The sequence below is a fragment of the Bidens hawaiensis genome, unplaced genomic scaffold, assembly GCF_021521415.1.
Source record: "Bidens hawaiensis isolate Kalapana, Puna unplaced genomic scaffold, B.hawaiensis_p1.1 tig00009190_1, whole genome shotgun sequence".
Classification (NCBI taxonomy): domain Eukaryota; kingdom Viridiplantae; phylum Streptophyta; class Magnoliopsida; order Asterales; family Asteraceae; genus Bidens; species Bidens hawaiensis.
The window spans coordinates 778,346-793,263 of record NW_027491677.1 but is presented as its reverse complement, the minus strand read 5'-3'; the positions used below and the strand labels follow the sequence as shown (position 1 = coordinate 793,263).

Genomic DNA, 14,918 nt, shown 5'->3' with positions numbered 1-14,918 from the left:
ATGTTTAATTTGAAAATTGTTTTTTAACTTATTTAAAAACGTTTATTTGTGTAGGGTGTAAGTAATGAAGCAAATACTTCTTTTATCTTCAAATATTTGTCTTCCTTTCTAGTTGCCAAGATGCCGTAATAATCTAGTCATCTAGGTTCCACTATAAAATACAATAAACCAAACACAACACATAGAACTATACACAAACTAATTTACTTTTTAGTTAATTTCATACCACTCAAATATAAGCTATTTCAAATAAAAAATAATAATTTTTAACAATAAATGTGAGCTTGGCTTGGACTCAGGGGCTCCCCCCTTATTCCAAATTCATTAATAGGCGATAACATTTATTCCAAATTCATTAATAGGCGATAACGTTAATTTTAGGTGAATATTTTGGGTGATAAATAGGGCCAAACCAAATTTAAAGCGAATAAAAGAAAATCACAACAACACGTAAAATAGAAAATACAATAGTCATGTTCGATTTGAGGCCAAAACCGATCTATACACACCTCTACATATATATAACAAACACTAAAACTCCCAAACTAACAAAATATTACCACACCAAATATAATGTAACAAAGAGTACTAAGAACATGTTATAAACTCAAAATTCTCAACCAGAATTCCGACGAACCCTAATTAACACGTAGGTTAAGTTAATACTACGACCACTAATAATATTACTAACGATAAGTAGTCAATCCCTCAATTAAATCTAGCAGCTGATGAAACACTAAGGTAACACGCCGTCTAACACGTCGAAAAATCACCCATGCATTATAACAAACCACTCTATAAGGAGCCTGCCCTCGTGTCCGATTTTCGAATGTTACACGGCGGCAGATGGAGCAGCTGTTCTTGCGTGAAAACCATTCGATGATACATTGTGCATGGAAGTAGTGGTTGCATGGGAGACGTTTAATGTTGTCGGTGCCGATGAACTCATCCATGCAGATTGAACAAACGTCGGTGGTGGATGTTTTTGAGGAATATCCACAAGTTTTTATTAAGGCACCCATAAACCCTAAGCTAATAGCAGGTTTATTTATAGTTAAATATATAGGCGATTTGGATTGTTACAATTTTGAAGATAATGATGGAAATTAATTAAGGAAATAAAAACTTTATTTCTTAAAAAATGTAAAATGTGGTGGGATCATATACAAATATAATTTAACCTATTAAATATATAAATAATCAAGTTTTACAATTTATGTACTAGAGTAATTGTTATATATATAAATAACAAGATAGTGTAATAATAAACTGTAGTTCAAAAAGTTATAAACTAATAATAACTACTCTGGTTATTTGTATATTTTCACGATAAATTCATTTTGTTTGATCCAAACCCTATAGGGGAAAGTTAATGTACACTATACAAACTAAAAATGTGTGCTAATTGTGCGAAGTAAATAATGTGATTATATATACATATATCGTAAGTAATTGTTATGTATGTAGTCAGTTAAAGTTTAGTTTTAGGGTTTTTAAAGGATGCTTAGATGTAGAAAAAGATAGGATAATTATTCTGTTAGAGTATTATATAGCTAGAAAAATTATGAAATCAAACAAGTAATTACTAGCTAATCCTGAATTGATAAACGAACTACCAATAGAACCCTCTGTTTCACAAATTAATCTACTTTTATATGTGTTTATTAGTCTACTTGTGATATAAAATTACACTACTTAAAACTAAAAATTACTCTTATAATATACAATTACACTACTTAAAATTGAAAATTACTCTAGTTACATGTTTACTTAAAATACAACCATTCATCAACGGATGCTGCTTCCCAGATTGGGTAAAAATGCAAACCTATAGCTGCAGAAATAGGAATAATGGCACCCGAAATAATATTGTTTCCGTAAAGTAGAGATCCAGAAACAGGTTCACGAATACCATCAATATCTATTGGAGGAGCAGCAATGAAGGCGATAATAAATACAGAAGTTGCTGTCAATAAGGTAGGGATCATCAAAACGCCAAACCATCCAATTTTACATATCTTTCGTTATTTGGGACCATATTCACCTCTTTGGGCTTCTATTGAATCGAGAAATAGGTTTGATTGTCCATCTTTTTGATATATTGGATATCTATATAAGGCATTCTCCGGATAATTCAAATCGAAGCAATTGAATGTCCAATTCAGGCCCATATGACATAACCGATCAATAAAAAGACTCCAACACTCCACTATTCCATACATCACACTAGATAGATATCATATTCATGTAACTACTCTATTTAGAAAAACAAATACTCTAGTTACCATTTAACAACCTTTAAATTGTAATAACCAACCATATATCGTACACTATATCTAAAAGTTATTAGTTGAGCAATCAGTGGGAACACCATTACATCCGGTTCGATACTATTATATATGATTGATATCCTTGTTGGACATGAGACAATTGAAATCTCGGCCGTACACACAATTAGAACATGTGAAGATGACTCCTTTCTAACACGTGTCAAAATAGTCTTAGTGAGCCATTCTTTAGATATTCAAGTCAAACTTGCAATGTACTTTGGTCTCTTCCTAAATTTTATGCACAATTTTGTTCTCTTTTTCAATACAAACTTTTTTCTACAGTTTTAAATATATAATAATTTATATAAATTTAGATGTCACGTTACAATTTATTTTTAATAACATTTCAATATAATTAGTTATATAAGAAATGAAGCATATTTAATACAATATTATATTAGACACGAAATATAACTAATATGATCACTGCTAATAATGAAAGCATGATAATGTATTCAGATTTATATAACAATCATATATTAAAAGTTATAAATAGAAGGACAATGATTGACCAATGACCCTTTGTCAACGTTTGGAACCACCGCTGATGTTCGAGTGAGTCTTCTTAAGATAGAATGTTAATCGTCAATACTGATTTTGACACTCCAAGCCTCACTCATTCAAGAACACAATCAAAGAGGAAATCCACAATTATTGGAAAACCCCGTTGACTCAGGTTTCGAACATGAGACCCCAAGGATCCTAAGGCTTACTCATCATCACATGCCACTGGACTAGAAGGTCAATGCCGATTAACCTATGATCTATTGGTCTAGTGGTATGATAACTCTTACAAATATGAGATTGTGAGTTTAAATCTTTGCAATTACAAGTTCTAAGTGATTTTGAATGAAAAAATTGGTGTTAAAAAAGAACTAAAATGATTGTGAAATAATAACCTTTTTTTTTTTAAATTAAATGCACATGAGCATGAGCCATGAGGTGCAATTATTAAAGCATAAACTCTGGATTTTGGAATGTACTTGGTAAATTTTAGTGTACAAGTACATTTACCCTTTATAATTTACACACAAATACGGCCTCATACGTATATGATAATTTACAAATGATTATTATCATCTATTTCCTTCTAGTTTTGTTTAAATTCATTTAACCCCATCTACTTTTAAAACTCAAATTCGTAACTAAAATGAGGAGAGAATATTACCATCCGCATTTGAATATGTTCCGTAACGTAAGGCTCGGCGCGTTAACTATTTTGTTTAGAGGCTATTTGGAAACTTTCTGTTGAATTGTTAAAAGAACTGACCAATTAAGAGATAACAAATGAATCATTAACATGTTTTCTAAAACTTGTCCATTAATAGACTTCATCAACAATTAAAATATGTTTTCTTTAATGAACCAAGCACACTGTCACACTCTACCATTGATTGATTAAGAGATATCTTTTTAATAGAATCATTAAGAGACTACTAAATAACCTCTTATTACCATATCTCTTGTTACATTTTAAAATAATCAAATGAGTCACCCTCTAAGCTCTTACACTCTTACTAGTTAATAAAAAAAAGTTAATTAATTAACTAGCTTCACACCTTGAATACACAATAATTGTTTGTGTACCGCTTCACTTACCTTTTTATGTTTTAATCATAATAAAATTTAGGTTTATATCCAAGTATGTTAGGTTTCATTTAACATTCTTGATTATTAGGTTATAGATATAATATAAGTTGAAAACATCTTAGTCATGTTTTATCATATTGATGTAATAAAACGTGGTTGTATAGTTTGGTAACACCCATTGGGTTTTTATAACTCTAGTGCGTGGTCTCATGATCTCAACATGGTGGTGTACGTGAGCCAATTGAATTTGATGTACAATTACAAATTTGACGTGTAATCTTTATTAATTAAAAACTGAACACAGTATTTATGGACAATTGTATTGGTTCAATTCTTTCAAGTACTGTTCATCTTATCATGACTTGTAACAGGACTTTCTATGTACATATAAAGCATAGGCCAAAACCAATTATTTGATTGTTTTCTTATATATAAAAAAGTTACTTTATAACATTCACAGAATCTTATCATCACCCATACACTTCAGTCAAAAATATATTTTTATTCATATAATTTGTTCATCTTTAAAAACACCATATCGGATTGCTTATATCTATTTTTATTCATAAAAGCTAAAAAGCATTATCATATTATTTTACTTTTATAACTATATATATATTACCTAGCTTTTCTTTATCATCATTAGATACATAAAATAATGTGATTTTATGAGTAATAGATTTCCTATCAATTTCGTTTATGAAGCTCATCATGTTTAGACTCGATCGTTTATTAAAATTTACACTTGAGCAAAACTCAAACTCGTTTAAGCTTAACTTGATGTACGCTTTTAATTAACAATTTTGACTAATTCATGAACAACTCATTTTATTTATGTTATTAAAATCAGTGTTGTAGAAATTGCTAATCGTTAGTCGGATGATGTGATAGAGACTAGCGATTAATCAAGATTAATCGAATTGGAGTTTATATGTAAATTTACTAACACACACACCAAATTTCATGTATGGCCGATTTTGGACAAATAGGGTTTAATCGACGACAAGTCGGTGGGATAGCGACTAGTGATTATTTAATCAAAGATTATTTAGCACCTTGCTAGTCGGGATTTTTACAACACTGCTTAAAACTCGGGACTGCGCTTGGATTATTTTTCTTTTTGTTTTGAAAGTTCAAAACTTAAAGGGCATATAATGCAAGTCACACAATATTACAGGGTCCCAAAACCAACCCCATATTAATATATCATAAGTCATAACACAACACAAGTCACAAGATAGATACATCCAACGTAGTCACGTGAACTGACGAGGATGTATCTATCTGCCACCTCATCCTCGTTCCATATATATATACACACACAATATTTATTCATCAACTCCATCTCTTCAACCACTTACAAACCACACAAACAAACAAATAATAAATACATTTTTAAGAAGATGGCTACAGAGGTTGTAGTGCTCGAACATGCTTCCATCGGTAACTCCGTTAACCACAGTTGTTGCAAGACCGGACCGGGTTATGCCACCCCGTTAGAAGCCATGGGTGGTCCGAAAGAGTCGTTAATATATGTCACGTGTGTCTACACAGGTAAACGATTAATTAAGTTGGTTTTAGTTTTATATTTTGTGCTAAGAAGATGAAATTAGATTCGATCTGTTAATTTGAAACTGTTTATCCAAGTGATTCAGTTCGGTTTTGTGCTAAAAGCCTAAAACCGAACCAATGTCTGGTTTTTGATTTCGGTCTTTTCGGTTTCGGTTCTTTTGGTCAATAATTAGGCCTAAACTTTTTGTTACTTAATAATTAATTGATTATTATATATTTATTGTTACGTTGATTATTATACATTTTAGATGTGATAAATTTAGTAGTAGCCCATTTGAATGATTTGTTGGTGGTCTAACAAAATTATACATTCATGGATAATTAATTGATTATTACTTGATAAATTTTTTGTTACTTATTACTTAATAATAAATTGATTATTATAATCATTAATAATTATTATATATTCAGGCTAGAATATTTGGATTAAACTATTATGAATTACAATCATAAAGTTTAAATAAAAAATAAAAATCTATAGGTTCGGCTTGGTTTTTCGATTTTTGCTACACGTAAAACCGAGACCGAATAAAAAGTTCAGTTTTTACCAATACATAAACCCAAACTATCAGTTTTGTTTTTCGATTTCATGCAAAACCCTAGTTTTATAATTTGAGGTGTTTGGATGTGAGAATAAACTAATTATTATTTTTTGAAGTCACAAAGTATAGTTTTGGTTGCTTGGATAAAGTGACTTTGGATTCCTTGACCCTAGAGACATGATAATAATTCAACCCTTTGACTTTTGACCCTCCATCCAATAAGTCAACAAATGAATCCTCTGGTTGAAAATATGCTAAAAGTGACAATTTTTCCATACAATGAATTTTCTAAAAGAATCCGTCAGACGCAGCTTATTGCCCGTTTAACTTTTATTTCAATGTAAAAGAAAAAAATATCAAATATATTTGCAGTAATAAGGGGTGTTTTGGAGTCAAAACGCGATAAGCAGATACGCTGTGTTACAATCTGTAAACTAGTTTTTTTTTTTTGGTTATAATGTAGGAACCGGAAAGGAGAAACCAGATTTCTTAGGAACGGTGGATGTGGACCCCGCATCAAAAACATATTCACAAGTGATCCACAGACTGCCTATGCCTAACTTAGGAGATGAACTGCATCATTCTGGTTGGAATGCATGCAGTTCTTGCTTTGGCGATTCAAGTGCTTCAAGGCGGTTTCTTGTTTTGCCGTCTCTTGTGTATGTATCAGTATCTCTAAGCACCTATTAACAGTTGACTTCCTATAGTCAAAAGACTAGTTTTCACTTATGAAGTTGTCTGTTTCGTTATTTCAGGTCTGGTAGAATATATGCGGTTGACACACTAAAGGATCCACGGACCCCCACCTTACATAAGGCGGTTGAGCCCGCTGACATCACAGGCAAAACCGGGCTCGCATTTCCCCACACCGCTCATTGTCTTGCTTCTGGTGACATAATGGTGTCTTGCCTCGGTGACAAAGACGGAAAAGCCGAAGGAAACGGGTTCTTACTACTTGACCAAAATTTCAATGTGAAAGGAAGGTAATTAACTAATTAGTTACATATACCACAATTATATTTTGCTATGATATGAAACTATTAAACTAATATAATGAAAAATTTGGTTATGTTTTAGGTGGGAGAAACCGGGGCATAGTCCGTTGTTCGGATATGATTATTGGTACCAACCTCGACATAAAACCATGATTAGTACATCATGGGGCGCCCCGTCAGCTTTCACGAAGGGATTCAACCTTCAAGACGTATCAGACGGTTTATATGGTCGTCATTTGCATGTGTATAGCTGGCCCGAGGGTGAACTTCAACAGACAATTGACTTAGGTCCTAACGGGCTACTGCCATTGGAGGCGAGTACCTTATTTTTTATATAGACTCGTTTTTTTTAATTTAGTTCAATTTTAATATCTGTTCATAAAACTAACAAAATGATTTTATTCATGGCTCCACAGATAAGGTTTTTGCACGACCCGACTAAAGATACAGGGTTTGTCGGATGCGCATTAAGTAGCAACATGGTTCGGTTTTTTAAGACCTTGGATGGATCATGGGGCCATGAGGTGCAAATTTTTATTTTTTACTTAATTTCATGTAATATCACATCGGTTTAAATATATTTTTTCTAAATTTAAATAATATATTTAAATTTTTTGATACTGGTGGCAATGTCGGTGAAACCGGTTAAGGTCCAAAACTGGATTTTACCAGAAATGCCCGGGCTTATTACCGATTTCTTAATTTCTCTTGATGACCGGTTTCTTTACTTTGCAAACTGGTTAAATGGGGATATTAGACAGTATAATATTGTGGACCCTACGAGCCCGGTTTTGGTTGGCCAAGTTTGGGTCGGTGGGCTGTTTCAGAAAGGAAGCCCGGTAGTTGCTGAGAACGAAGATGGTACGACTTATCAAGTTGATGTTCCACAAGTCAAGGTACGTGTTAATGCTACGTCACCATTTTATTTGTTACAGAGTTACTTTGTAAAACAAATTGAAAGTATGTTATACATAGTGATAAAAAACATTAACTCTTACATACATGGATAGAAATTTAACTTTTTAATCGAATACGTTGTTGAATTATCAAAGTTTACTAAAGGGGCAATTAAGTAATTTTGTTATGCAACAAAAATAGTTTTGTTGCATGTAGTATGATATCATCACTTATAACTGGTTAATCGACCCGTAATTAAAGAATCAAATATTATTGATAGTTTTGTTCATGTTCGTTCGTTTAACTTTAAGCAAACATGGACACGAACACTTAATCAGACATATATATATGTACGTTCTTGTTCTTGTAAAAAATGAACATCTTCATGTTCGTTTATGTTCGCTCATTTAAATTCTAAACATACAATTCACGAACATAAATTAACACAAAGTAAACATAAACAAATACGAACAAACATAAACGAACATAAATAAATGAATACCAACGTGTCATTCTAAAATGAACATCAACGAATAAAAATGAACGAACATTCACGAAAATAAATAAACATGTGTTCATATACGTTCATTTAATTAATATAACACAAATTTTTTGGTCATGTTCGTTCATTTACCGGCCTAAGAACATGTTCGCTTTATTAAAACATTAAGAATCAATAATGATTAGTTTTATAATTGTTTCATTTAGGGACACCGGTTGCTAGGGGGGCCACAAATGATTCAACTGAGTTTAGACGGGAAGCGTTTATACGTTACAAACTCGTTATTTAGCAAATGGGACAAACAGTTTTATCCAGAAGTTGTGGAAAAAGGATCTCACATGTTACAGATTGATGTCAACACTGAGACAGGTGGACTTTCTATAAATCCTGAGTTCTATGTTGACTTTGGAGCTGAACCAGATGGTCCTTGTTTGGCTCATGGAATGCGGTATCCGGGTGGTGATTGCACTTCTGATATATGGATTTAGACCTTAATAATAAAGCTCTTTTGTGCTAAAACTTGTACTTGATTTGCATAGTTTAATTTCATGAAACTGTGGATTATGTACTTCTATAAAAAAAAATAAAGTTTCCATTTTCTAGTTAATTTATTTTCTTTTTTTCATCACCATGTTTGTGAAAATTATGAAAGCGGGAATCCTAGAACGAGTTTGGCTGAACGACATTGGACAACATAGCATAGGTATCTTCATCGACTTGAAGAAAATGTGGGAGGCTTGTATGGTGGCGATGATTTGCTTGTTCTTCTTCCTGTTGAACGGGTTCCCATTGCTCTACTAGAGGACCCAACACGTTAACAACATAACTCATGTCAGGTCTCTGAGACGGTTCAAATGCAGTGCAGTGGACCGCCAGCTCGGCTACCTTGAAGATGCTTTCAAGTATCGCTTCATCAGCAATATTAACAACTTGGTCTATGCAACTTACTATGTTTTCCTTGGAGAGTACATGGACCCTTCTAAACCATGTAGCCAAATGACAACTCTCGTCTGACATAGTTTCATCTATTGCTTTTCGGCCGGTAACTAACTCCATTAAAACTACCCCAAATGCGTAAACATCCACCTTTGCTGTCACCCTCCCGGTGCCTGTTTTCACAATAAAGTTAAAATTCCAGCTTCTTCCAAATTTTATATAAACTAGCTAGAGGGACTATTTATATTTATAACGAATATAATCGCAGAAAAATTAAATTTAAAAAAGTGAAGGTGGTAGTTCTCACCGGCATACTCTGGTGGCATATAACCGAAAGTCCCTGCCCATCTTGTATCAACCGAGTACTTTCCATCAAACACGATTTTTACCAAACCAAAATCCGCTACCTTTGCTCTCATGCGATCATTAAGAAGGATGTTAGCCGGCTTTAAGTCTCGATGAATGAAGCTTTGTTGCGCCAAACTATGCAAATACTCAACTCCTCTTCCGACATCTAAAGCAATTGAAACCCTTTGTTTCCAACTAAGAGGGGGGATTTTAGCTTCTCTCCATTCAAACAAATGTCGACTTAAAGTTCCTTGTGACATGTATTCGTATACTAAAAGTCTCTCGTTACCACTAATACAATAACCGAGAAAAGACACAAGATGTTTATGCCTAACTTTTGTTAGAACTTCAAGTTCTGCTTGGAACTCTTTCATCCCTTTTGTTCCGACCGCATCAATTTTCATCCTCTTGATTGCAATCATTGTTCCATCATGTAACTCGCCTTTATAAACGACTCCAAAGCCACCTCTCCCCAACACATTGTTGTCACTGAAATGATCAGTGACTTGGTCAAGGACTTGAATGGAAATCCCTAAATTACCATACTCGGAAATAGGTGTTTTGTTATGATCTCTGCTAGCTTGACTCTGTAATTTGGTAGGAACTCCATAACACTTATAGTAACATATATACGAATACGACACGATACCAATAAAAAGAAGAACACTAATCACAATAACAATAACCATGCCACTTGAAACAAGTGACTCGGGTGGCGGTATATCATAATTTGGACTGTTTAGACCTAAATTCATATTGTTTTCATGTAAAAACCTCACTTTTTGTGGGAATTTAGGTATAGACCCACCAAGATTATTGTTTGATACATCAAGAAGTTCAAGATCCGGTAAAGATGTCAATATCTCAGGAATGGAACCCTCAAGATTATTGTCATTCAATAATAAACTCCTCAATGATGTCAAATTCACGAAAGATGGTGAAATAGTACCCGAAAATTTCTGTTTTGCAAAGTTTATTGTGGTCACATTCTTCCCATAAGATTCACATGTAATAAAGGACCAATCAGCACACGCATTATTACCTTGCCAAGACACCGCCATGGACATCGGATACCCTAGAGCTTCAGCGACCTCAAGGAGGGCCGCCACTTGTGGGTTACAATTTCCGGCAGTAACTAAACAAAAACTATTAGTATCCAATCCTAATTCAACTTTCACACCACTTTGAAACACAGGTAATGGACCTTGCAACTTATTGTTTTGTAACGTAATGTTGGCTAATTTAGGGAGAGACACCACGGACCTAGGAACTAAACCTGTTAATAGATTATGCTTAAGTTGCAAATCGAATATATTGATGCATTTCGATAGATCTGGTATGACACCGGTAAATGAATTACCTTGTAACCAAACTTGATTAAGATGTGTCATGGAAGAGAGGACGTCAAGCGTACCAGAAAGACCTTGATTCTGATTGTTAAGCCAGAGATTGAGAATTTCTGATCCACCAAAAGTTGTAGGTAGTGTACCAGTGAGATTATTGTAAGACAAACAAAGGTTATGTAAATTAGAGAAACGATCAAAAATGTCCGGAATGGAACCGGTAAGGCAAGCATTGCTAGCTTCAAATGTTTGTAAGTAGTTGCATTTAGTGAGGTCTTCAGGAAGAGTCCATGGTGACAAATGAACATTATCAGAAATGTTAAAACTCTGGAGATTGGTGAGACCGAGAAAAAAACCGGGAGGAATTGAAGTGAAATTGTTCCCATCAAGTAATACTTGTTCTAGGAAAGAGAGGTTAGCTAAAGTAGGTAAGTCACCCGATAATGAGTTGCGTTGGAGAGCTAGTGTTCTGAGCTGTGAAAGGTTGTTGAGATCCGGAGGGAGAGTCCCGGTGAGTGATCTAGATGCTAGATTGATGTCTGTAACACGCAATGACTCGTCACATCTGATTCCTTCCCAATCACATAAGTTGTCGGTTTTCCAGGTGGATGGGGTAGGGGAAATGGAGGTTGCTAGCTTTGACATGACGGCAGCCTCATTGGCTGCGCAAGACGATAGGAATAGGATGAAGGAAGTGAGGCAGAGAAGGAGGCGGCAGCCGTGGCGACGAGCCATTGTTTTCAAAGTAATTTGATAAGTAAAGAGTATAAGGTATGGAAATCCTATTAAGTTAATACCATTAAGTCTAGCATGAGTTAATACTTAATATGGGTGACTTTGAAAATGGCGGTCTTCCAACGTGAAGTAGACAGCCGAGAGAGTTTTGATTGAAATTTCAATGCTTTGAAAAGTCAATTACCATAAAAACATGCTGCCACATTTAGGAATAAGAACCTTTGGTTAATAATATCCCAATTTATTACCTTTTTTAACACATACTACCTATTTATTACCAAAAAGTCAATTGGTTCCATGTGTGATGTGTTTCTGATTATGATCCCTATAAATTTTCTAAGTGATAGAAATAACATAAAAAAAAATATGGTTGAATTGATAATCATTCCTTAGGTTCAAAAGAAATGTAACGATGTGTCTAAATAAGATTAGTGGCAGGCCAACCATTATAGGGATCTAAAACGAAATGAAAATTCAGGGGCTTTTTTCAAACTTCATTAGTTTAAATCTTCCTTTATCCTACTTGTTTATAAGACTTATAAGTTTGAGAATAGAGCATAGTATTGTGGAATATTCAGGTTCGGTTTTGGTAGGCCAAGTTCATGTTGGTGGGATCATGGGAATAGCTGAGAATGAAGTACAACTTATCAACTTGATGTTCCATAAGTCAAGGCATGTCTTTTGACTGTTGACACCATCAAAAAGTTTATTTGTTATTAGTGAAAAAAAATTAAAGTATGCTATAGATAATGATAAAAAACATTAATTAACTCTTATATAGAAACTTAACTTCTTAATCGGACACAATATTCTTGAATTATCAAAGTTCGCTAAAGGGACAATTAAGTAACTTTGTTACTAGTATGATATTATCACCTATAACTGGTTAATCGACCCGCAATTAAAGAATCAAATATTATTTGATAGTTTTTACGTGTTCGTTCATTTAACTTTAAACGAACATGGACACGAACACTTAATAGGATATATATATATATATATTTGTGTTAGTGTTTGTTCGTTTAAAAAATGATATTTTTGTGTTCGTTTATGTTCGCTCGTTTAAAATTCTAAACATACAATTCACGAACATAAATGAATATAATTGAAACAAATTAAACAAACATAAATGAATATCATGAACAACGTAAACAATACGAACAAACATAAACTAATAAATAAATGAATACAAGTAAACAAATATAAAACATTAAATAGATAGTTCATCCAAAGTGTCATCCAAAAGTGAACATAAATAATATAAATAAACGAACACAAACGGACATTCACGAAGATAAATGAACGAAAGAAACATGTCTTATGTTCGTTCATTTAATTAATAGAACACAAACTTTTTGTTCATGTTCGCTCGTATATTAGATGAACAAATATAAACGAACTTCCCACCAAACAATTCACGAACTTTTAACTGAATGTTTCATTGGTTCGTTTACGTGCCTAAGAACATGTTCGCTTTATTCAAACATTAAGAATCAATGATAATCAACTTTATAATTGCCTCATTCAGGACCACTGGTTGCTAGGAGGCCTACACATGATTCAACTGAGTTTGAAACAGGAAGTGTTTATACGTTAAAAACTCGTTATTTAGCAAATGGGACAAAAAGTACGTTTTATCCGGAAGTCGCAGACTGATGTCTACACTGACAAAAAATAGAGTTAATTTCTTTTTGTGATGATGAGTATGCTCTTAGTTATGACGCACGATATCTTGATCCTCAAAGTAAATATAGCGGGTGAATCCTGACCCAAATTAATACATTTTATAATACGGTCTCTGAACCCATTTTAAAGGTAGTTTGGTACCCATTGACGGTTGCCTGAACTTTAACGAACTATTATTTATCATCTACATTACAACTAGAGAAATTGACGACAACATTTTTTCATCACCGTGTTTGTGAAAATTATGAAAGTGGGAATGCTAGAACGAGTTTGGGTGAACGACATTAAACAACATGCTAGAGGTATCCTCATTGGCCTGAAGAAAATTAGGAAGGCTTGTATGACGGCGATGATAAGTTTGTTCCTCTTCCTGTTGAGGCGGTTCCCATTGCGGTACAAGAGGGCCCAACACGTTAACCATATAATTCATGCCAGGTCTTCGCGACGGATTATCTGCAGTGCACTGGACCGCTAGCTCTGCCACTTTGAAGATGCTTTCGTGGGTTGCTTCATCATCAATATCAAGAGCTTGGTCTATGCAATTAACCATGTTTTCGTTGGATATGGGTACACTTTTAAACCATGTAGCTAAATGACAGCTCTCATCTGACATAGTTCCATCTAGTGCTTTTCGGCCTGTAACCAATTCCATTAGAACTACCCCTTTTGTAAAACTATGGTGATCAAACAATGATATAATAACAAGAATTGAATAAGAACACAATGATGTTAAACGAATTCTGATTAATATGAAATATTTGTCTGATACAATTACAAAGGGATCGATGGGGTTATATATAAACCCTACCAATCAATACAGTTGCGACGTTTAACAACAAACGGTTATAACATATTTACAATACTAACCCTAACCTATTTACAATGACACTATTAATCCTAAACATACTTTAAATAAATAGCATACAAACCCTTAGACCACCCGTAATGGGTGCGTTATGTGTGGCGTGTAGGACGAAAACGCGGGGGGTACACCGCCCCCCCCTCCCCCCGAGTTATGGTGAAGCTAAATTTTCAAGCGTTGTATGTACAACGCTGAGAATGGCAAAAATGACCGTTGGAAAATTAAAAAAAAAAAATTTTTTTCCTATATATTAAACCATTGCATCCCCAATCAAACCTCATTAAATTTATAAAAATTCTCTTTCAACTCTATAAAAATTCCTTTACACCAAATTCACTATATATGGATCCTCCATCTATATATAAACAGTTTTTCGGGCCCGACCAACAAGCCGAGGACGTGGAGGAGGAACGGGCGGTTACGAGTGCGATTATGCTCGCGACACAGTATATGAGTTCCGTTACGGGTGCGATTAGCTCTCCACCCCCCGTTTCAACAAGAACATATATCGAACGAGATCGTGCCGAAGCCAACAACCGGTTGATGGCGGATTACTTCTGCGACACGCCGAGATACAAGA

The 14,918-nt window shown here is 34.0% G+C and overlaps 3 protein-coding genes across 3 annotated transcripts in view; 1 reads left to right on the top strand and 2 right to left on the bottom strand.

Moving 5' to 3' along the window:
• LOC143531540 (putative aldo-keto reductase 5) overlaps positions 1-14,918 on the bottom strand; it is a 207,848-nt gene that overhangs the window by 34,211 nt on the left and 158,719 nt on the right. The gene's annotated exons all lie outside the window — the stretch shown is intronic.
• On the top strand, positions 5,297-9,094 carry LOC143531546 (selenium-binding protein 1-like). Its single transcript, XM_077026820.1, has 7 exons — positions 5,297-5,474; positions 6,498-6,693; positions 6,790-7,017; positions 7,112-7,343; positions 7,446-7,562; positions 7,662-7,925; positions 8,635-9,094. The coding sequence occupies exons 1-7, from the start codon at positions 5,324-5,326 to the stop codon at positions 8,914-8,916; spliced, it is 1,470 nt and encodes a 489-aa protein (XP_076882935.1). The 5' UTR covers positions 5,297-5,323; the 3' UTR covers positions 8,917-9,094.
• Positions 9,054-12,138, bottom strand: LOC143531545 (receptor-like kinase TMK4). The gene is made up of 2 exons (XM_077026819.1): positions 9,672-12,138; positions 9,054-9,537 (listed from the first exon to the last, which is right to left on the bottom strand). The coding sequence occupies exons 1-2, from the start codon at positions 11,788-11,790 to the stop codon at positions 9,089-9,091; spliced, it is 2,568 nt and encodes an 855-aa protein (XP_076882934.1). The 5' UTR covers positions 11,791-12,138; the 3' UTR covers positions 9,054-9,088.